The following is a 24,365-nucleotide window of genomic DNA, read 5'->3' as shown; positions in this document are numbered from 1 at the left end:
GGGCTTGACATTATAAAACTCATTCCTTCCTTCAAGGCCTGCATAGGACAACTTCTGCATGAACTGTGCCCAAAGCCTTTCATATGTGCTATGTGGGTGTGCTTGTTATGCCACTGAAAATAAGCACTAAATTTGATTTTAAAAATATATAAAAAGCATTTATAATTTCTTTGATTATTTCTGTTCAAGCTTTGTGATATATTAAAGAAACGACAGTACATTCCAGGGGGTTGTGTGTGTGTGTGTGTGTGTGTGTGTGTGTGTGCCACTGTATGCACAGCGAATGGAATGCACTGTGGTTATTTTGCTAAAAGTACATATAGTAAAGTGTAAAATGAATTGGAAAAGGAAAACGACAAACACATGTGGAAATCTGCTTGGGGCCGGAGGAAGAAATGCTATTTAGAGGTAGAAAAATGTAATGCTGTTATAGGAAATATGCTGCTGTTATGCCAGGGACAATTTTAGATGAAAAGAGCTATCACTGTTTTATGTACAGAAATTAAATTGCTTGAAAACAATGTTGACAACTTGAATTGTGTGTGTGTGTGTGCTCGCGAATATATCTCCTAACTTTTGGACATTTCATTATATTACATGCTTAACTTTCTCATTTACTTCAAAGGGATTTAATACTTAATTCTCGTTCAACCAGGATACTTGGGAGTTTAGAAATAAAGACTTGAGGACAAGTTTTGTCTGTACTAAGCCAAGACAATGCCCAATTTACTTTCCTGGGGTCAGGGTTTTATACCTGAATGCTGACCTGATTTGGGAATAGAGGGAGGTGCTGGATAAATTTACTGCCTCCAGATTTTATCTTTATAAATAGTATAAAGATGCAAACACTGAACACAGTCCACATCTGGAATTTGCTTTTATATTATTGAGGAATTATATAGAGGCAATATAGGGAAATGCATTCTTCTTTTTACTGAAGAAAAAAAAAATCAATGAATAAATGAAGTCTGATATGCTGTTATATGTACTGTGACTTTTCTCTGAACTTTTCAGGTGTTTATAGATACCCCATTAAAACATTTCCCCCCATGTAATGGACGGTATCATACTCTAATTGTTCAGAGCCCTATTATGTATAAGGGGCATTTAGAAGTTTGACTACCCCAGAAAAAGTCTGGAAAGCACAGATGGAGTGGGAAATAAAGTGATCTTTAAAGGAGAATCTTCACCAATGAGAGTGAGAACAACATTGGCAATTGTTGCCATCATATGTTCAAACGTAGGTTTGCACCAGAAAAAGGCTGCATTATTAAACTGGAGATAAACTACATGGATTTTTTTTGGTGTGAGTTGAAATTGAAAGTTGTGTGGTAGAAATATGGTTACCTGAAGTAACCATATTACTTCATATTGTATCCCGTGATCACCTCTGGCTTTGTGTGGTGCTGCAACTCTTGTTGGACCATAGATGTCTGTGGGACCACAGAAATGAATGTGTATACTAGGGGAAGTGATGGAGAGGCATGCCACCTTTTATGCATAGGTTGATTTTTGTTTTGTATGGCTTTGACAGTACTGTTTTAATCGCTTCTGCTTTTAACAGAAAAGTGGGATACTAATGATGACGATGATCCCTTAAAACAGGCTGGGAGACCATTTGGCCCTCCAGATGTTGATGGACTACAACTGCTATCATTCCTGACCATTGGTCTGTTGCTAATAGGGGTTGGAGGCCAACATGATCTGGAGGGTCACAGGTTCCCCAGCCCTGCCCTACATACTGTAATTTTCCAGTAAGTATAAACAGTACTGAACTAGACAATGATCTGACATTGAGTAAAGCTGATTCCTGTGTTTGTGCCACTCAGACATTTGTCAGACAAGCCTTTCAGGAAGAGCTGTGGCTCAGTGGTAGAACATGGGCTTTGCATGCAGAAAGTCCCAAGTTCAATCCCTGGCATCTCCAAATAGAGCAGAGTGGGACCCTTTTTTGAATCCTTGGAGAGCTGCTAAGTATCTGCTTGGTATAAGGCAGCTTCCCATGTCCCTATGTTTTTCTGCATCAGAATGAAGTACGAATATGGGTCGCTTCCAAATGGCCAGTTTATTGAACATGCTTATTGATTTGTTTCCAGGGAGATCAGATGAGGCCAGCTATTTATTGAGCATTCATTCCGATTTGTTTGTGGGAGTTTTGGATGATGTTGTGCCTAACGAATGCTACCCCAAACTTTCCAGTGGTGGAGTCCCCTTCATTGGAGGTTTTTAAGCAAGAGTTGGATGGCCAACTGTCATGAATGCTTTAGTTGAGATTCTTGCATTGCAGGGAGTTGGACTAGATGACCCTCAGGGTACCTTGCAATCCCACAATTCTGTGATTCTATGATTCCCCTCACTTTACTTATTGGAAAAAGTATAATATTTGGGGGAAGTAGGTTTGTGGCGCAAGCGCTCCAATTCAGTGTTAATTGTGCAACCTGAATTTTCTGTAGTGCAACTGAATCCCAACCCAGCCGTCCCAGCAACAGCCTAAAAGCCCTCTAAATTTAAGCTTTTCAAGCAAGCCTTGTTTGTATCAACTGCTATGCAAAAGGTAATGTTTGTAACGTAACAAAATGTAAGGATTACTGTTCTGTACAGTGCACATGAATGCCTGCAGAATGGCTTTGTAAATAATAGACACACAGCTTCCACCATTTTTCCAATGAGTAAAACTAAAAGATGACATTTGAGCACACATTGGTGAGAGAACATTTCCAGCGAGGCAAGGAAAACTTTCTTTATTTCTTTTATCCTTTCCTATTCTCAGCTCCTGTGTGTTAATTTATGAGTCATAGGAGGGCAATCAATTTAGCCAGCTCAGTCTGAATAAAATAGCTAATCCTCTTCTAAGAAAAAACGTTTATAAGTGTTGCATTGTTTAAAATCTTTTTCTGTTCTTTGCTAATGTAGCTTTTTTTACATTTGAACAGTAGATCATATTAAAATTTGATGTAACTGTAGCATTAGTTTTCCATGAAGTTTCCAAGTTTTGGTAGTATTGTTGTGTATCTGAAAATTGCATTTTATTTTGCAGCCAGGCAGAACACAATAAGAGGTGGGATATATCATTCCATTTTGCTTTCTGTTAGCTCTACTTAGTTTTAATCTGTTAAAACAAATCTTTTAGTGTTTAAACTGCAGAGTTCCTGTTTTGTGCTAAAATAGTGTGTATCACAAAAGAGCAAATCCACATTGTACATTTAAAGCATATTCAATGCACATGACTTACCACAGAGTATCCTGGGGACCAGTAGTTTCCCCTTCACAGATCTTCCATTTCTAGCAGTTTTAACAAACTTGGAGAGGAAACCAAATATTTTTGGTAAACAGCATAACTGACAGCAGATAATGAATTTTGGAATAATTAATAGCAGGATGAGAATAGGAAACGAGAGCTAATGTTGCAGAAAACACAAATTACAAATATGTTTTTTAATATTTCCCCCTTTTTTATTTCACAAAATGTATACACCACTTGATTATTTAAAAACAACAACAACCTCAAAGCAGTTAGACAAATGAATTTATTGTGTCTGTTAGGGTGGCCATCTAACTGTTTGCTTCTCTTTCCACTTAACACAGTTTCTTTATGCCAATTACATTGCCCCTTCTGCTAGCATGGATATTGGACTACAACAGATCACAAAAAATGAGATTTACCAGAAAATTGAGCCACCATTTGAGGATCTTTTCGACTCAGCAGAAGAATACATCCTCATCCTTCTTTTAGAGCCATGGATGAAGATGGTAGAACAAGACAGAAAAACTTATGGGCAGGTAATTTAAGGATATATGATACAAAGTGAGAAAGAAGTGGTATTGTTTTTAACTCATCATTGACCCCTTTTGTTTGAATTGCTAAGCTGTTGCATCTGAAATCCCTGCATTCGGAGTCATGCAGTGTTGAACTGGTTGTTGGCTTGTGTAAGGAGGCTAGCAACCCTTAAGCTACAAAATAATTCATAGAACTTCAACCTCTTTTCCCCCCAAATTGAGTGCCGATTCTTAATTTATTGTCTGTGCCCTTAAAACCCTGGTATTTTCTAGCATACTGGGTGTCCATTGGCTTTTTGAGGGCTCTAAGCAACTAATCAGGGGACGCAGGTGGCGCTGTGGGTTAAAGCCTCAGCGCCTAGGACTTGCCGATCGAAAGGTCGGCGGTTCGAATCCCTGCGGCGGGGTGCGCTCCCGCTGCTCGGTCCCAGCGCCTGCCAACCTAGCAGTTCGAAAGCACCTCCGGGTGCAAGTAGATAAATAGGGACCGCTTACCGGCGGGAAGGTAAACGGCGTTTCCGTGTGCGGCTCTGGCTCGCCAGAGCAGCGATGTCACGCTGGCCACGTGACCCGGAAGTGTCTCCGGACAGCGCTGGCCCCTGGCCTCTTAAGTGAGATGGGCGCACAACCCCAGAGTCTGTCAAGACTGGCCCGTACGGGCAGGGGTACCTTTACCTTTACCATTTAAGCAACTAATAAAATAGGATTTAACCTTAAGCCTGTTCATCTTCTTGCCTCGGATCCCTTGCCTGTAATGTTGATGCCCTGTGGGTCATAGATGTTGTTGTTTGTCTGGGAGAGAATGGTCATCACGCCCTTCCCAATTGTGAACAGAGAGGGCTAGACAAAATTCTCCAAGACAAGACATCCAGATCTAGCGTGATATTTTAGAGTAATAAAGTGAAACTTTATTACATAGCATGACAAAAATCTCTAGTTCTATCGGGACAAGTAGTTCGCTGTTTACTGGTTTAATAATTGTTTTCTCAAAATGTATCTTTTGTACCATGAAGAACCAATAAAAACATTATTAAAGGAAGAAAGAAATCCAGGTCAGCGTGGCTAACAGGATGCTACACTGTCCAGTTTTTATTATATAAGTATCAGCCATTTGAATCTTCGGTCATCACAGGTGGGACCTGTTTCTTCTGAGCATTCTCAGTCCATGTTGAGCTGCATTTTAGATTTTTCTGTCCCCTTTGTTTGTTTTTGTTATCATTCTGGGTATTTTGCAAATCTCAGGGTTTCCCCAAGGATGCTAATACCTACTTTTGCTTTCCTAGTTTCCTGTTTTAGCTATAATCCTAGCGGCACTAGCTGCCTGAGCTCGCTATTAAAAGGAGTGTACAGTGGTACCTCGGGTTACATACGCTTCAGGTTACATACGCTTCAGGTTATACACTCTGCTAACCCAGAAATAGTGCTTCAGGTTAAGAACTTTGCTTCAGGATAAGAACAGAAATCGGGCTCCGGCGGCGCGGCGGCAGCAGGAGGCCCCATTAGCTAAAGTGGTGCTTCAGGCTAAGAACAGTTTCAGGTTAAGAATGGACCTCCAGAACGAATTAAGTATTTAACCCAAGGTACCACTGTAGTTCTCTGTGCCTCCAGCATCAAGATAACTCCTCTGTACATATATGTATATGTATTTGTTATTTATCTGAAAGTTAAAACATTATCCTGGATGAGTTTAAATAAAATTGGTGTGTTTTCCTTCTGAATGCATTTTTAAAATAAAATTTAAAAAACCAGTCCTTGCACAAAGTTCGCAACAACTTTATCATGCTTCCTTTTTCGCTGGTGCATTCACCCCCGAGTAAGAAGCATCAGCACCGCTGGGAGGGAATTTCCTTTTAGCTGTTTCAGCGAATCCTCTCCTTGAGCCATCTGCTCCAGTGGATGCAACTTCCAGTGATATGCCCCCTAAACATCTGTCTTGTTATTGGCAAATGTGGTTCTTTTCTACCCACTGTCACTGGCAGGCTGCCTCTCCAACCCCTTCATCTTCCTTTCTATAATGTGTACTGTGTGGATGACATAAGATATTATTTTTATTAGGTGGAGCTGGTGGAAGAAACTCGACAGCTGGACTCAGTGTACTTTAGAAAGCTGCAGGCTTTGCATGGAGACAGCATTTCCAAGAAGGATGAGGTAAGACAAGCACCTATTAACAAAAACAAACTCTTTATTTTTGCCTAGCACCAGGAGGTTAACTCTTTGTATTTCTCGGGTGGGATAACTTGTAGACACTTGTAGACTTTTACACACTGTGGCTCGGCATCACTGGCATTTGAGGGACACACTACCCACGCTAAGGTCCAACTCATAGCAACAAGCTACAGCATGTCATCTCCTTAGAAAACTTAGATAGGAAGTGTTTCATGAGAAATGGCCAGCCACACAATTCGGTAATAGTCATCATGCAAACTACAAAAGGAGGAGGAGAAGAAAGACAGAAACAAGGTCTATGAAAAGTCATGAGACCCAAGTGGTGCTTTGACACATGGGACAGCCTCCATTTGCTTGCATTTCAAGTGGTGTGGATAGGCCCAAAGCCTTTACACTAGGAGAATGCACATCACTTTTACATCCAGTTGTCTAGGTGGTGAGGATTAATCCATGGGGTGTTGCCTCAAAACAGGGTTCCTTAAACTTTTGCCCTCCAGATGTTTTGGACTACAGCTTCCATCATCTCTCACCATACTAGATGGGACTGATGGGAGTTGTAGTCCATCTGGAGTACACCAGGTTGGGAAAGGCTGCCTTAAAGGACAGAGCCGCATCTGCTCTGAATATTTTAAGCAATAGGCCATACTTGATTGTAGCCTCCAGTTAGCGGTCCATGCTTTAGTTTGCACAGCACATCTTTGGGGGGGCCACTTTCACTCCATTCATTTGGAGCACCATGATACCGCTTCAAGAGCTACAATTCGCAGAGTGGTTTAACAACCTCTTCCCAGGGAAATCTGGGAATTGTAGCTATTTGAGGGGGAATAGGGTTCTCCCAACATCTTTCAGCACCCTTAACAAACTACAGTTACCAGAATTATTTGGGGGAAGCCATGATTGTTTAAAGTGGCATCTTAGTGCTCAAAATATACTAAGTGAATGTGGCCTTAGTTAGCTGATCTGGCAATCCTACTACCCTTGCTGGCGCTTTTCCCGGGAAAATCAGAGGCTCACTATGTCAGGTTCCTATTGGAAGACCGGAGAAACGCTAGAACATTAGCAGTGGTGAAGTTTTTATCGGTGATTGCAAGAACCAATGATCCCTATCTTTAAGTCTGAACAAAATGCTTGTTTAACCTGGAGGTAGGCTGTCTGAGAGGGACGCAGGTGGCGCTGTGGGTTAAAGCCTCAGCGCCTAGGACTTGCCGATCGAAAGGTCGGCGGTTCGAATCCCTGCGGCGGGGTGCGCTCCCGCTGCTCGGTCCCAGCGCCTGCCAACCTAGCAGTTCGAAAGCACCTCCGGGTGCAAGTAGATAAATAGGGACCGCTTACCAGCGGGAAGGTAAACGGCGTTTCCGTGTGCGGCTCTGGCTCGCCAGAGCAGCGATGTCACGCTGGCCACGTGACCCGGAAGTGTCTCCGGACAGCGCTGGCCCCTGGCCTCTTAAGTGAGATGGGCGCACAACCCCAGAGTCTGTCAAGACTGGCCCGTACGGGCAGGGGTACCTTTACCTTTACCTTTAGGCTGTCTGAATTGTGTATTGTTTTGTAACGATTTGTTGGGTCTCTGGACTGTAATAAAGATTGATTGATCTGGCAATCCTTTCTTACATCAGGGCCCCCATTTTAATCAGTAGTATTCTGAGGGCAGCAATTAAACTGGTCCTACCAACTTTTATTTTTCTACCTCAGCATCTACTTTCAGCCACATCCATTGCCTGCATGCAGTCCCAGAGGGTTGGCCAAGCATGGATGTGGCCCTTGGGCCAGAAAATGTGATCTAAAGGCTTTCTACAGTCACATCATAAGCCTCATCTCAGAGATAAGGAAACATTGATTTCAGCGCACAACTCCATCTCCTCTTCATCAGTGCTTGACTCCCATAGAAGCCATTTTGTAATAACTGTCGGTCACTTGGCAGTCATCCTTGGTGGAGTGCACCCTGTCTCATATCTTGATACATGTAATTGCCCCTTCATGTTTGGTCCTGAAATGCAATTCCATGGAGAAACAGAAAACAACAGCAATCTGTAGAAAGTAGGAAGGCAGAGGAAAATCTATAAGTCTTATGAAAACGAGTCGTTAATTAGATTAACTAGAGTGCTTGGTACAATTCTTTCATTAGGTTTCGGCTGTCAAAGAAGAGGAGATCCCATTGCATCCTGAACCTCCCGTAGTCACAGTACCCCCAAGTCAAGCACTTCCTGAAGAAGCTACGTCATATAGCATTCAGGACCTGTTAAAGAAGAAACTGGAGCTGGAAGCTTTCCGGACCTTCCTTGAACAGCAGTCTGCAAGGTATTTTTTCCTGTGCTAGTATGTCCTTGCAGTGAAAGTGTGTCTTCTTGGACGGAACCTGTGATATTTGGTATCTTGTCTCATGATAAAATTATTGCTGCAGTGACGAGATCAGCCTTCTCCAATGTAGTGCCCTCCAGATATGGCTGGGGAACATAGGTGGTGTAGTCTAAAACATCTGGGTTAGCGAAGGCTGAGCTAGATTTTTTGCAAAGAAAAAAAGTCATTTCCTTCATGCACCCAGAAGGAATGAGCCTCTCAGCTGTTTCTCAGAATTCCATCTCAGGAATGGGTTTTGTGGGTATGTGGTGGTGCAGGTGTATCACAGGCACACATGTGTTCCAATCCAGAGCCTTATGTATGCTCCCGGGTACACGTGGGGCACCTTCCACTCTCTTCTGGCCTGCTCATCAGGTCTTTCTCATTCATGTCAGTGGGGGAGGCACATGGTGTTTATATCCACAGATCTAATTTCTCACCAGAAAGGAAAATATAGCTGAAAGGAAATATAAAAGCTGTGCAAGGCTGGTCCAAGACATTTTGCTGTCTTACTCAGCTGAAGCTTTCCATCCAGAATCTTTTCCTCTGGCTGGCTTTTCACAGGAGATTCTGGGATTATAGCCATTCATTACTACTGTCTGAATTGCTCCCTCCAAAAAATCCTGGGATTCCATGGTTGGTTAAGGCGTTAAGGATGCTCAATCCTTCTTCCCAGGGAACTCTGGGGATTCTGTGAGGGGCCCTTAACAAACCGTGGTTCTCTGCATTCTTTGTGGGAACCCATGGCTGTCAAAATGGTACAGTGGTACCTCTAGTTGCGTTCTGCTCTTGTTACGGACTTTCAGCTTACAAACGTGGCAAACCCAGAAGTGTTTACTTCCGGGTTTGCCACATGTGCATGCGCAAAAGCGATCTGCGCACATGCGCACATGCGCACATGCGCTTGATCTTGCCACGCACATGCGCGGAAGAGGCACTCTAGTTGCGAACTTTTCGGGGTGCAAACGGCACCCCGAAACGGATGAAGTCCACAACTAGAGATACCACTGTAAAAAGGTGCTTTAAATGTAAGGTACAGATGGAGTCAAAGAGTTAGACACTCTAAAATATGCAACAAAACAATATACATATACAAATGACATCTAACTATCAGATAAAACAATTCCCTGAGTGATTTAACAGTCAGTACCTCTTCCCTAGGGACGCAGGTGGCGCTGTGGGTTAAAGCCTCAGCGCCTAGGGCTTGCCGATCGAAAGGTCGGCGGTTCGAATCCCTGCGGCGGGGTGCGCTCCCGCTGCTCGGTCCCAGCGCCTGCCAACCTAGCAGTTCGAAAGCACCTCTGGGTGCAAGTAGATAAATAGGGACCGCTTACCAGCGGGAAGGTAAACGGCGTTTCCGTGTGCGGCTCTGGCTCTGGCTCTGGCCAGAGCAGCGATGTCATGCTGGCCACGTGACCCGGACAGCGCTGGCCCCTGGCCTCTTAAGTGAGATGGGCGCACAACCCCAGAGTCTGTCAAGACTGGCCTGTACGGGCAGGGGTACCTTTACCTTTACCTTTAGCTCTTCCCTGGGGGACCTCTGGGGATTGCATGACTGTGAGGGCAACAGGGGTCTCCTAAAAAACCCCCAGTTCTTTTAACAAACTTCCCAGAATTCTTTGGGGGAAGCCACAACTGTTTACTGTGGTATTATACTCCTTAAATGTGTAATGAAGATAGTGTCTGAGTTGTTAAACATCAAGGCGCTAGAAGATTCTTTGTTGCTCTTACCATGCTGTTGCCAGACTTTCTTCATGACTGCTGTGAAGGTGTGGGAAAATAATTTTGTCTGGCTGGTAAACTACTTGTGGTGTACAGTGACTCCCTGGTGTAATCCTTTGTGTGTTTACTCAGGAGCAATTCCTCCTGGTTTCTCTGTTGAAGATTGTAGCCTTCATATGATAATGGATATTTGATTGTTAAGGACCTAATTTGTTATCTGGTCAATGGAAATTGTAATGAGATGGAAATAAGTACTCTTCTACCTTATTTTCAGCATCGACCTCACGTGCTGGCTAGACATTGAACAGTTCCGTAGGATGCTTCACAGAAATAAAGAACAGAGAGAAGCAAAATCTAAGGACATTAAGAATAAATATTTGAATAGGAAATACTTCTTTGGGCCTGACAGTCCAGCTACAAAGATGGAGCAAGAGCAGGTAAGCAGTTGCTATTAAGAGCTTAAAATTTGACAGTGTTGGACAGATCAGTTCTCACATTGCATTGCGTTTACTTTCTCTAGAGCAGGCCATCTCTCACCCATCCAGGGAACTGCCCACTAACAGTGCCTCAGTCTTATCTGGACTGAGCTTTAGTTTACTGGCTCTCATCCAGTCCATTACTAAGGCATGACATTGGTCCAGCATATCCACTGCTTTACCTAGAATCATAGAATCATAGAGTTGGAAGAGACCACAAGGGCCATCGAGTCCAACCCCCTGCCAAGCAGGAAACACCTGCAGATGTAAAAGAGAAGTAGAGCTGCGTGTCATTGGCATATTGCAGAAAATGTACTCCCAAGCTCTGGATGGTGGTGTCAACAGCCTGAGCCATTTGCATTTTACAGAGTTTGGCCAGGGCTTCGACAGGACCGTCAGTCAAATCAGCCAGAAAATCCCCTAGAGCCATCTAGAAGCCCACTGGATCCACCAGCCTCCTAGGGCGGACCATCGTGATAGTTCCCCTGCCTCTCCAGAGAGGAAAAGGTCTGAAAGTCTCAGTCTCAACAGGAAGTGATCTGACCATGACAAAGGACTGAGGTCAACGTCATCCATTTTCAGATCACTCTCTTCCTATACAGCTGAGAAAACAGTGTGAGGCAGCCCCATGGTTGTCATGGCAGCCATGGCAGCCTTCATAGCCAGTGACTCCGGTGTGGATGTTGGAGTCACCAGAAACCAGCAATCTCAGAGTCCTTGTCTCTAAGACCAGCTCTGTCAGCTCAGGCAGCGAGACTACTGGGCAGCGAGGCAGGTGGGGAAACCGGCAGAATCACTGAACTGTCCCGATTGCCCAACGCCAGGAACACATGCACTAGATTCCCCTCCCCCCCCATAAACTGGACAGAGCCTGCAGAGAGAGAAAGAATTTCTATAGACCACAGCAACTTCTCCTCCCTGTCTCACAAGTCTGCCCTGATGCTGCACAAAGTACCCAGGTGGGCATAAGGTGGGTGAGACCAACTCCACCTTGTTCACCCACCCAGGTCTCGGTGATGCAGACCAGATAAGCCCTCTCACCCACAATCATATCATGGATGAAGGAAGTCTTACTCAGAGCCAACCTGGCGTTCAGCAGCTGCAGACCCCGAGGCCTGGCTGATAGGACAACAGCAATTCCCCAGGTTGGAGGAGGAGCTGGCACATGGCACACTCACTAATGGCTTGTGCCACCTGCCCCTTGCCCAGCTTGCTGCAAAATTTGGAGAAGTGTGCATTTCAAAGGATTGCTGTGCTTTGGTTCGTGTATTGTTTTGGAGTGTGTGAATGTAGGTAGGTTCAGCTTTAAATGTGAAGCGATTCTCCCCCATCCGTACTAGTTACAGCATTCAAACTGTGCTGCAGTGACCCGTTATTCTGCAGCTAAAGCAACATTCCATGCTTGGTGTGTGTGTGGAGAGTTTGGCTGTGTCCCCAATGACTGGAAACTCCTGGAACTCCATGACATAAAACTGACCTCCATCTGGTGGACTGCTGGTATTTACATTCCCAAGGATGTGCTTCTTTCTCAGGTTTAATTTATAGCGTGGTTCGTATCATTAGCTGCCACTGTTTGTGCGCACGCATTTCGGTGGTGGCAGTGGGGAGAGGGGTAAGAAATGCAGAAGACTTCTGCATTGGTAAGAAATTGATATCTTGAAATAATCCCTCAATGGCTTTACCACAGTGCAGAAAGAGATTAGACTTTATGGTGTGTCTTGGAGTCAGGGAACTCTAAGATTAGCCTTGAGACGAAGGGAATTGAAGAAAAACTAGCCAAGATATTATGTGAAAACAGCCAAGAATTTTCCCACTGCCTAATGAGCCAAGACCTACAATCAACATAAAAAAAGAGAGAGAAGTTCAAACCCATAAAGTATGAAACATAAAGAACTGAGGACTTACTCTTTGTGGCTTCTGTTATATATAAAATCCCTGGTATAAAATCATTGAAGGTGACAAGATATATACAAAAGTATTCTTCCACTAGGGGTGAAATTTGTTCCGTCTGCATTTCAAACCCAGCATAATTCACCAATGTAATTCACCTGGATTTATATGTGTATTGGGACATAGCAATTAATCCAGTGTGTGTGCGTCTGAATTTTGCAATCTAATCACTGTTAAAATAAAAAAACCCCAACTGCACTAAAATCTCTTGCTTTGCATGGAAAATACGTATAAAATCATACATTTGAGGGAATGAATGCATTGAAAAGCATATAAATCTCTTCATTCAAGCTTTTAAGAGAGAAATGTGTTTTAGGGCAGATACACTGATATTGCCTTCTGCTGATGTGTCTGTTTGAATATTGTTTCAAAGTAAAGATTAAGGTTTTCTGTTGTTTTTAGTTGAATGACTTTGCTGTGTTTTCTAAATCACCCTGGGATCTTCACCAGTGACGGGTGGTTTAAAAATGGAACTAAATAAATAAAATTAGGGGAATAATAGTAATAATTATAATAATTTATTATTTATACCCCACCAATCTGGCTGCATACGAAAGGTGCACACAATTTATATGCGGCTCTTGGGTGTTTTTAACTTTTTAAAAATCCAGTACAGAATGATCCAGATTGAACAGAAATAGGCTGAAAATCAGGGAATGAGCAGGGCGAGCATATAGTCCCTTGTGCATTTTGGATTTTTGAGGAGATATTTCCTAAGATAATTTCACAGCTGCCATGGGAGGACTAGTGAGCACACAGACACCCAGGGATGTCATATTGGTGACCCTGTTCCACTGTACCACCATCCTGGTGTCACTGAGTTGGGCTATGTCTGCATAAACAATTATTTGATAGGAAAGAGAATTTCTAGATTGTACTTTGCACAGTAGCCAGGCTTCATTTTTCATAGAAATTATTCATGCTTTTCTAGTTGTTTTTGGACTATGGCTGTGTGCACACTATACAGTACCTTTAAAGCACATTCGAAGCACATTCTCTCCCTCAAAGCATTCTGGGCATTGTAGTTTAGCCCTCACAGAGACACAAATTACAGCGCCCTTGAGGTGGGCAAACTGGGGCGCTTGCGAACTTGAGGAGGTGTTGCATCACGGCTGGGGGGAGAGAAGAGGCATCAGGATGCGGGCACCTATTCCAACTCCTTTCTCTATCCCCAACAGCTGCAGCAGCATCAGAGCTCTGCCAACTCTCCTCAGAAACCCTCCCCCTGCTCCCTTCAAGAGACACTAGCGAGATGGTTTTTCTGGGCCACTGCAGCTGGAGGCCGTGCCAAGGGTGTTGCAGTGACACTCGAAGGGTAGTGCACCTCAATTGAGGCCCTTTCCTCAGAAGAGCCTCCCCACCACAGCCCCCTTTGATAGATACCAGCTGCGTGCCTTCCCTGAAGTGGCTGTTGGGAAGGCTGCCACCTCAACATCAGAGACAGTTTTGTGTGCAGCTCTCTCTCCTCAAGGGCAGCAAATCTTTCTGCCCAGAGGTGTCAGACACAATAAATACACCACTGCTTTGAGAGGGGAAATGTGCTTTGAATGTGCTTTGAAGGTATAGGGCAATAAATTTTGCTGATATATCTGCGTTTTCCTTAGATAATGAAATCAGGTGGAGGCTGGGGGTATTTACTTCACGAACAAGTCGTTCCTGTGATCCTGCTGGAGGTTCAAAAGTGCGTTCAGAGGAGACTAGAGAAGCAGTGGCTGCCACTATTTTATACAAGCGAAGAATCAGGACCACAGACAAGGGTAAAGGTAAGGCTTCACCCGCCTGCGTTGCCTCGTTATCATTTCTTTGTGGTGGCCTTTCGTTTACTTGTGGGTGAGGCAGACACACAGCAGAATGGCCAATTAGCTCGGAATCGGTTGCAAACAGGAGAATATGTGAAGAAAGCCAAATAAGACTCATAGCTTTGTATGCAGTTTTGCTTCTCATGCACCCCATCTAGCAGGTATTCCCATTAGCAACCAAAGACATGTTGAAGTCTGGCTCCACATCTGGCAACTTTTGAAGTGTGTATTGGGGAATGCTCTGCGTGTGCACAGATCTTGAATTTTGCTGTAGAATTCCAGCCTCTATACACGGTTCCTCCCTCTCTAGAGCACACAAATGCAATCCAGCCACACATTGGAAGCTGGAAGTTGCTGAGTAGCACAGAGGAACATGAACCCGAAGAAAATGAGCCAGCTTCCCAACAGCCCGCCCTGTCTGTTTCTCACACTGCTCCCTCCTCATCCTCCCATCTGGGGCTGTCTATTATTTTAAGAATGGTTCTGATCCCTTCTTCTCCTGCACAATTGTTAAGGAAGGCAATGTCAGTGACTGGCTATCAGCCAGGCCTTTGACAGACTGTGAAAGAATTATTATTTGCTACATTGCACAACGAGTCTACTGGGTGGGATGAGCTTTGGAGCCCGGTGCCACATCAGAGAGGAAAAACTAGTGAGTTTGCATAGTCTTCACTTCACTGATTTTTATGGTAGTGCTGCTGGCTGTTCACACACTTGCCAGAGAAAGGAACAAGCGAAACCTGGTTTTGTTTTTGTTTTCCAGGATTTCTTTTATTTATTTGGGGGTTTTGACCGGGAAAGATAATCACTTTTGGCAAGAGCATCGGCAGATATATGGGCAGCTGTACTTTTTCAGCAGTGGTCTGTTCAGTTCAGTATTCTCTCTCTGAAAGCGACCAGATTCAGATTATTTCAGGAAACAAATCCTTGTGGTTTTCCCACATACCTGTCATATTTTAAGGATGACTCCCACACAACCTCCTGCCATTACAAGACAGCTTATGTGGGAGAGTGCATATGTGTGTTGTATATCTGCAAAGTGTGTTCATGTGCATCTGTGAGAGATTGTGAGCCGGCTCTGTAGGCTTTGGCCATACACACCTTTTTGGCTCTGCCCACAATTCACATGAGGTTAGCTACAAGGCAGTGTTGTCCTCAGGTTAGAAAAGGTTCTTTTTCAGATGACAAACACAAGCAATCTGCGCACACAATGTTACAATTTCCTAACTTCAATGGAAACTTGTCACCTGCTTTCCTAGGGACAGAACAATCAATCTTAATTTTTACCAATCCTCTCCTTGCCCCCGGAATTCATTGTCCACCAGTGTACATTGTTATAATGAGCACTCAAATAAAGTATGAAGGTGCACATCAGTAACTACTGTGTTGCTTCCTACTCCCTCCTTGCAGCCACACTTCCAAGATGCAGCAGAAGATATCTTAATTCAAAGACTTGAGAAGAGAGCGGAAGCATGGAAGGCAAGCTATGTTTGTTACTTCTTGTCCTTGATTGTATTCTGGGTTTACATACCTCTAAGGCTGCAGTAGGGACGCAGGTGGCGCTGTGGGTTAAAGCCTCAGCGCCTAGGACTTGCCGATCGAAAGGTTGGCGGTTCGAATCCCTGCGGCGGGGTGCGCTCCCGCTGCTCGGTCCCAGCGCCTGCCAACCTAGCAGTTCGAAAGCACCTCCGGGTGCAAATAGATAAATAGGGACCGCTTACCAGCGGGAAGGTAAACGGCGTTTCCGTGTGCGGCTCTGGCTCGCCAGAGCAGCGATGTCACACTGGCCACGTGACCCGGAAGTGTCTCCGGACAGCGCTGGCCCCTGGCCTCTTAAGTGAGATGGGCGCACAACCCCAGAGTCTGTCAAGACTGGCCCGTACGGGCAGGGGTACCTTTACCTTTAAGGCTGCAGTACTAAGGACACTTTCTAGTGAGTAAAACCCACTGAACTCTGTGGGATTTACTTCTTAGTAAGAATGCTCAGTACTTTCAATGTAAATCCTTGCACATTTGGGCACAAAGACTTGGTGATGGGCACATGCAATCATCATTCCTCTCATGATGCTGTGAACCAGGGTTGGCTAACTTGCAACCCTCCAGATGTCACTAGATTAACATTTCCATGTCCACATTTGCAAGTCAGTTTGCAATTTTTAAAAAAAGTTATCGTGAGAGCAAATTTTAGTGATAATTTTTCCTAATATAGACATCATTGAAAACAATTCTGCCCAATAAAATACATTTCATGTCATTTTCGCTAATACAGACATACCTCGGGTTACAGACGCTTCAGGTTGCGTGTGTTCGGATTGCGCAGCACGCCAAACCCGGAAGGGGTTACTTCCGGGTTTCAGCGCTCTGCGCATGTGCAGAAACACTAAATTGCGCTCTGCACATGCGCAGAAGAGCCTAATTGCGACCTGCGCGTGCGCAGACACGGCGCTGCGGGTTGCGAACGTGCCTCCCGCACGGATCACATTTGCAACCCGAGCATCCTCTGTATATGCATTTGCACAGACACTTTCCCCTAATAACTGTGTTTTTGTTCACATAATTTGGTTGGAGAACGACCTCACAAAATTTGGAGGAGTAAGAATTTTGAAGGATAGTGAGAATAGTGTTGATTTTTTTTGGGGGGGGGGAGTGGGAATTGGTTAGGTTCACATTAAAATCCTAACCAAACTGAATTTCTCCCCCATCCCTGACCTGGATACATGCTTTTGTTTAGCAGTATACATCCAGAAAACAAGACAGTATAGCAGGCATTCAGTGGGAGAGTATCTGGAACAAAAGGCAGTCCAGGCAACATGGAAAGGGGAGGGGCTGTGAGAAGGAAAAAGGGAGGTGAAGAGGAATTATTACTTTCAGCACCGTACTGAGTGATGAATAATTCCCAGAATCCAGCATTGTCTAATTTATCAGTCTGTGGTTATTCCATCTTAAACTCTTATGGCCTTCAGATCCTGGGGAAGCCATAGTGGTGTCATTCTTCAAAGTAATTGTTGCCTTCTAAATTAGTCATCTTGTCCTTAAACGTTTTCCTTATGCCGTAACCCTGTTTTCCCACGCTGCTGATATCTACAAGCACTTAAATCTCAAAACAACCTGAGCTGCAGTGTATTGCTTGGAACCCACGGGAGGCAAATAAATCAAATAGACAAGATCACTTCCCCCCACCATCAACTTGAACCAGAATTGCTACCTACCTCTGCTTGTGCAGTCACCATGTAGAAGCTCTGCTTCACCCATTAGCATACCTTGAAGGTGGCTCCTGTCTGGTCAGTATGCAGTTCCAAGGCTAGTTCCCGAATGGCTGCAAAGCTCTTCGCCGAAGTTCCTTGTTTGCCCTTCACTGCCTGGTTTGCCAGCCCCTGCCACATGAGCCTTGTGTTTGATAATGCAGTACAGTTTGATAATGGAGCTCCACAAAATGTCATGGTTTGGATGCCAGTCTTCCGGTCAATCATTCCCGTGGCATAGCAGTACTCTCTTACATCGCTCCTGCATCTGAAATGGTAACTTAAGAAGGATGCAACATGCCAACTTAAGTGAGCCCAGGGGACATGATCTGAAAGCATCAGCTACAGTAACTGCTGCTGAAGCTAAGGAAGTCTTGGTCTGATTATGCCTGGATGGGAGACTGCTTGGGTACCATATGCATGTTTTGCCATGAGCTGCAAACATGGCTACAAATATATAAATAAGTCAAGTGGTACCTGCAGCAGGATAGCAGATTGCTCCTATTCAGGTTTCTAGTCAGATAGTCGTGCTCTCTTCCAAGAAACTCCATTCCAGCACACCCACTCTTGCAGTTTTCTATTTGCTTATTTCTGGCTCCTCTAGCAGTCAGCCAGCATTCTGTGGCTACTGAGCATGCTCACTAGGCTATTTTCAGGTGCCCTGCCCTTAGGGGTCCCTCCCTCTGTGACCAAGTTCTTTTTTGTACTCTGCAAGCCTTAGGGTTCCTCTGAGCCTGGTGATAACCTTCCTCTTCTGCATGGATAGTACTTTGGCTACAGAGGGAGCAGCAGCCAGACAACTGAGTCCACTACAAGATTTACATGTATGCATTTTTTTAGTGGTGGGAGAGTTTTCCCTGCAAGTTTCTCTTGCCGCTGTTCTGCCGCTGTTCTGTGGAATAGCATCCATGTTGACGTATGACAGGTGCCTGCTAACTGCACTTTCCAGGAACAATCAAATACATTTTTGTTCCAACTGGTTTTCGCAGCTGGATAAATGGGTCTTTATCACGAATATTTACTTTGCATGTTTTCAGTTTTGCTTTCAATGTATTTGCTGTTTTTAACTGTTTTTATTTATCTTCTTGACTTGAGACAGTTGTTTAGAAGCTGATTTATAATAAATGTGGAAGCGACTTGCAGATGCATTCATTGTATTATCTAGCACAGGAAACTGCTCATGGCGTAACTGGGCACATAAATGCTTCCTGAGGAGATAGGCACACGTTTTTAATTCCTGGGGAGCAAGACACATCCCTTTCTGTGCAAGCCACAGTGTTCCCTCTTGAGCAAGGGCAGACTCTTGCAAAGGCATATTTAGTTCTTTGCTTCATTCCATTGCCTTCTGAGGCAGATGCGGGCAGTTGGCAGACTGGGGTTTGGATCTGGACCATCATTTCATGCCAGCAAAGCTGCGGTACATGAGGAAACTGTTGCATGTGCAAGAAGACAACTGGGTTCCGGACAACTCCACTGCTGCCATAACATCATTATTTTTTGGACTTCCGTGAAATGTAATTGTTTGCCATGACTGTAAGGTCAGGGATTAATGTGGTAACCTTAATGCACATTTTCAGTGCTCTGCATTCACTAGACTCATTGGGACAAGCTGTTCACTCCAGCATCTGGAAGATAATTTATTATTGAGAGCGATTAAATGCAGTCACCAAAAAAGAATCTGAAGCATGTAGCAAAGTGGGCAGGATTAATCATATCTCACAGTATCTGTTTCATTTAGAACTGCATTCTAATGCAAAGATCATATCAATTGTTAAACATCTTAAAGCACTGTAACATGTCATCTCAGGAGGGCTTTTTGCCTTTCTGTTCTGTTTTTCCTTTCTTTGTCAAAGAGCAGCAAGCTCTGTATAACACATGTTGTATACATTATGCAAGGGGTGGGGGACTTTTTCTTTTTTGTCTGGGCTCCATATTGCCAGTGCCAGGAGCCAGCTGAGATATGAATGCAAGTTGCTAGATCAGAAACAGAGAGGTATATCTTGGCAGGGTCAGGTGTAGGAAAACCAGGGAATACAGGCAGAGGCAGGACTGGGAAGTACGTCATAGCAAGAGCCAAGAGCTAGGTTTTGCAGGGTCCAAAAAGCACCAGGCAAATTCAAGGATGCAAAGCTTGCTGTCTCCTGGACCTCTGGATGTTGTTGGACTTCAACAGCTGTCAGCCCCAGCTTGATGGTCAATGGTTAGGGATGATGCTCCAGAAACATCAGGAGGACCACAGCTCCCCCATCCTTGGTAAAATGCTCCCCCCCCCCGAAAATATTTGAGGGAGCTGGGTCCTGACAAAGTTGATGGGCATTCCTGTTCAAATGGGGTCTGTGTACTGTGTCATGTGATTGATTACGCAGGGTGGGGCTTACCTGGGCCACCACAATATTTTATCCAAGATGGCACCCCTGCAACAGGGAAACCTATTCATGTCCTGTCCCCTCGGAGGAGGTATGGTACCCCTGGGGGCAGGCATACCTCACACATGCTAATGGGTGAGATGTGTAAGTTTGCACATTGCTCCAAGAGTGCCCAAAGGAAGTGTGATAGATATCTCCTGTAGCATAATGATAGAATTCTAGTGTGTCATATAACGCTGAGGAACAATAGTGCCTGCTAAAGCATTTGCAGTGTGGAGTGCTCCTGCTAATTGTTCCAATCCTTCTGCTCCCTTCTCCTCTTTTTGCATCCCTCCTGCTGTGAAACAGTTGGGCAACATTCTGAGACCACTGATCATGCTCATTTCTCACTGGGCTGCTTTTCAGATTCCCCTTTTCAGGGTCCCCCCCCCCAATGATCTTTTAAAAGATACTTCTGCAAAATCTGGTGTTCCCCCAAACCTTCTGATACCTTTATCTTCTACATGGGTGCTGCTGTTTTGACTGCATAAGCATTGGGATTCACACCTTGAGCCTGAGAAATAAAGGAAAGTGCGTGTGTGAGAGAATTCTAAAGGGGGTTGAGGCAAGTGAACCGTGTGAAGCCCCCTCTCCTTGCAACTGCTCCGTTATCTCTGCTTACTTCATTTCCCAGCTGTCTGGGCTGTTTCAGAAAGGTAGGAAGTTTCTTTACAAGGTGGGCAGAGATCTTGGCTCAAGTCAAGTCTTCATATGGGAGGTAAAGAATAGCCTGGAAACAGGGAACAGAGTCTTCTATTCCCAGTAGTAACTTCCTGTCTTATAATTGCTGATGGAGGAGGGCAAGAGGAATTGTGAGTGCTTATGCTGTATTTGTGAGAGCTCCACAAATAGGGACGCAGGTGGCGCTGTGGGTTAAAGCCTCAGCGCCTAGGACTTGCCGATCGAAAGGTCGGCGGTTCGAATCCCTGCGGTGGGGTGCGCTCCCGCTGCTCGGTCCCAGCGCCTGCCAACCTACCAGTTCGAAAGCACCTCCGGGTGCAAATAGATAAATAGGGACCGCTTACCAGCGGGAAGGTAAACGGCGTTTCCGTGTGCGGATCTGGCTCTGGCTCTGGCCAGAGCAGCGATGTCACGCTGGCCACGTGACCCGGAAGTGTCTCCGGACAGCGCTGGCCCCTGGCCTCTTAAGTGAGATCGGCGCACAACCCCAGAGTCTGTCAAGACTGGCCCGTACGGGCAGGGGTACCTTTACCTTTACCTTTATGCTGTATTTGTGAGAGCTCCACATTCAAACGTAATTTATTTATTTGTTTAACAGAATTCAAATACCGCTTAATTGTAAACAAACCCCGAAGTGGTTTACACCTTGCTGTAAGATTTGCACTGCAAACTACTGCTGCTGGTGATGAGTAACCTAAAGGTGATTTGTTGGACTGGGGGAAGGGAAACCTTTTTGATTCTGCAGTCATTTTTGTCTTTTGTTTAATCCCCATAGATTCTCTCCATTTCTTTCAAGTTTTATTTCTGAGCTTTCTCCTTGTTTGCACCTGCTTTACACGTTCCTATTTTCTCAGTGTGAAGATCCTCCAAATGTCTTGATGACATTAAATCGCGTTTTACTGTTGGTGAAACTGAGTTCCAGAAACAACAAATCTTCAGCTTCCGTTGTGCTTGTGGCAGTGGATTTCAAAGCGGCTTTTATTAGTGAGGTTGCTGTCAAGGGGAGTTTTAGATGTGTAGGCTGTGTGGTTTGCCTGCTCTTGTTTGTTTCCACAAGATCTCAAACTGATCTTCTTCCCCTTCTTTTCATAACCCCTTCCACCCCGCCTGCAAAAGAAAAAGTAAAAAAGAGTTTCTTGCCATAATCAGCAATGATGGCTGTTTCCATACTTACACTATGGAGTCATATGTTCTAAATCACTGTTAGTCATTTCCTTTTCCCTTTCGTCCCTTCCAAAGAAATGTTGCCCAAATCAAACAAAAGAATAGGAGGGAGAAAATGGCTGCCAAGTTCTTATTGTGTCCCTGTAATAAACTACTGAAAGTTGGGGGTCATTGCAAAGATAAGTATCAGGCAGTTTACCCTAACTAATGCTTGTAGTATTGCTTTTCAAAACAGAGTTTACTCACTGTGCTTTCTCCCTTTCCTTTTGACAGCATTTGGACAGTAAGTGGGTTTCTTCATCTCGGGAAATAATTACTTTCCGCAAAGCCCTGTTGAATCCAATCACAGCCTATCAGTTTCAACGCTATGTGTCTCTGAAAGGAGATTTACTGGAGAATGGAGTGATCTTCTGGCAGGAGGTGCAGAAATATAAGGTACAGGGCTATCAAGGAATGGAAACAACTCAGTTTCTCATAAACTGTTGCTTTTGTGTCTGCAATGGAATTTCTTTGGGATAAGGGAAAGCTGGGGCTGACCACTTGATTCCTTGAAGCTTGTTGGAGTAAGAGGCTCCCCACACCAGGTGGATGATAGTTACGGATCCTCTGATTTGGAGCTGGATATCAGAACACACTTTATCACTCTGAGCTTGCCAGATTCAGTATGGGACAGGCTAGTGTGACTTTAGCTAATGTTTTGTGTTGTTTTTGTAGGGCTGGGTTTTTGGTTTTTTTACATTACAGTGGTACCTCGGGTTACATACGCTTCAGGTTACATACGCTTCAGGTTACAGACTCCGCTAACCCAGAAATAGTGCTTCAGGTTAAGAACTTTGCTTCAGGATGAGAACAGAAATCGTGCTCTGGCGGTGTGGCAGCAGCAGGAGGCCCCATTAGCTAAAGTGATGCTTCAGGTTAAGAACAGTTTCAGGTTAAGTACGGACCTCCGGAACTAATTAAGTACTTAACCCGAGGTACCACTGTATATGGATAACTTGTCACTCATTTTATTGTTTTTTAAGTTGCCTTGAGTCTTTTTTTTAAAAAAAGGTACTAACAGATGTTAATGATGATGATGATGATGATGATGATGATAATAATTTAGTAGCCAAATAATGGAAGAATTTGACACGGTACAGGGGTCTAGTGGTGACTAGTGTTCATCAGGACTGGTAGTGTGGGAGGCAGGGACACCAACAGTAGGTTGGTGACACAGTCCGTTGAGCTGGTAGACTGGCTGGATTTCAGAATGCCCAATTCAGCTTATGGGCTGCTGATGGGCCATTGCTTTATTTCTGCTGAGACTATTGATGCAACCCATTGTGAAGACTTCCTCCTTTTCTCCCCCCAAAATATCATTCCTCCAGCAGAGTTGAGGCAGTAAGTATGTGGCCGGAAGACCAGAGGGTTTGAAGCTCATTTTCACATTTTGTACACAAAAAACTCCTCACATTGTTCGTACTGTATAAGACTCAGGCGACTGTGTCAAAGATGTTGAATTCTTCTGTGATGACAGCCGCGTGGTTCTTAATGAGACACATCCCTCCAGTTGTAGGGAACAAGGAGCCCTTGTCTGGATGACCACAAATATTCAACATAAGTCTGTGCCCACACAATAGTTTGTTAAGGGCAGCTTTGGAATTGTGAGGGTTAAACTGTAGAGCCTGGAATGATTTGAGGGAAATGGGTATGTGCTTCCAGTGTGCTGTAAAGGTATACTTTGTACACAGCCATAGAGATAAGGCATGTTTGAAATCCATTTGGAGGCTCATCATGCAACTATAAGACTTGAAAAATTGTTCTGTTTTTAGAATCCATCTTTCTGGTAGCCAGACGTATATATACAGAAGGTTTGTCTGAGAATTCAAGTAGGCAAGTGGGACCTGCAACAGAATATTGCAGTGTGTGAAGTGCTTCTGTTCAGAGTTCTAGCCAGCCTGGCAGGCCTCTTTCCATGATACACCATTCTATGCCCCCATCCTGTTTCACCGCCCAACAGATGCTCATCATTTTGAGCATGCTCAAAAACAGAAAAGAGTCAGTCACTGTTGGACTATTTTGAGTTTTCCCTGCTTTGTATTTTATATATATACGTGTGTGTGTGTGTGTGTGTGTATAGGTGTGTGTGTGTGTGTGTGTGTGTGTGTGTGTGTGTGTGTTTCCTCAACCCTTGAGCTGGATAATCATGGAATTGAGGTGGTAGAAAATTCATGTGGCTGTGGCTATTAACCTGCCTACAAGCTAACTTACTTTGCCATTTTGGTAATTAAGTGGATGTCTGGAACAATGCATAAGTGACATGGTATGGCTAAGCTATGTATTTGGACAAGCCTTAAAAAGGTCTTCAGAGAATAGAAATCCCTTTTACAACTATTACAGGAGCAGTAATAAAAGGGTAAGGAATAAAATCCTCCTTAGGTTACCTTAAGGAATACCACCTCACTCCCCTCCAACCTGCCCTGTTATTGAAATATTTCTTTGAGACCCTTCTTCAGGTCCCTCTGCATGCTGAAATGAGGCAGCAGTGACCAGGGAGATTGTCTTCCAGTTGTGTTGTGCCAATGATGGAATACTCCTCCCAAGGCAGCTTATCTGACACTGAGTCCAGTGTATTTTTAACACCAAGTAGAGCCTTATTTGCCCCAG

At 44.4% G+C, this 24,365-nt stretch overlaps 1 protein-coding gene across 1 annotated transcript in view; it reads left to right on the top strand.

The window, feature by feature from the left end:
• Window positions 1-24,365, top strand: part of RGS22 (regulator of G protein signaling 22) — a 77,152-nt gene that overhangs the window by 38,171 nt on the left and 14,616 nt on the right. Inside the window, exons 16-22 of the mRNA XM_079984708.1 lie at window positions 3,586-3,780; window positions 5,833-5,925; window positions 8,069-8,241; window positions 10,277-10,439; window positions 14,033-14,191; window positions 15,638-15,706; window positions 21,993-22,154. Coding sequence (XP_079840834.1) covers window positions 3,586-3,780; window positions 5,833-5,925; window positions 8,069-8,241; window positions 10,277-10,439; window positions 14,033-14,191; window positions 15,638-15,706; window positions 21,993-22,154 — 1,014 coding nt within the window. The remainder of the gene's footprint in view (window positions 1-3,585; window positions 3,781-5,832; window positions 5,926-8,068; window positions 8,242-10,276; window positions 10,440-14,032; window positions 14,192-15,637; window positions 15,707-21,992; window positions 22,155-24,365) is intronic.

The sequence above is a fragment of the Podarcis cretensis genome (genome assembly GCF_951804945.1).
Source record: "Podarcis cretensis genome assembly, chromosome: 7".
Taxonomy (NCBI): Eukaryota; Metazoa; Chordata; class Lepidosauria; order Squamata; family Lacertidae; genus Podarcis; species Podarcis cretensis.
This window is presented reverse-complemented; position numbering and strand designations above follow the sequence as displayed.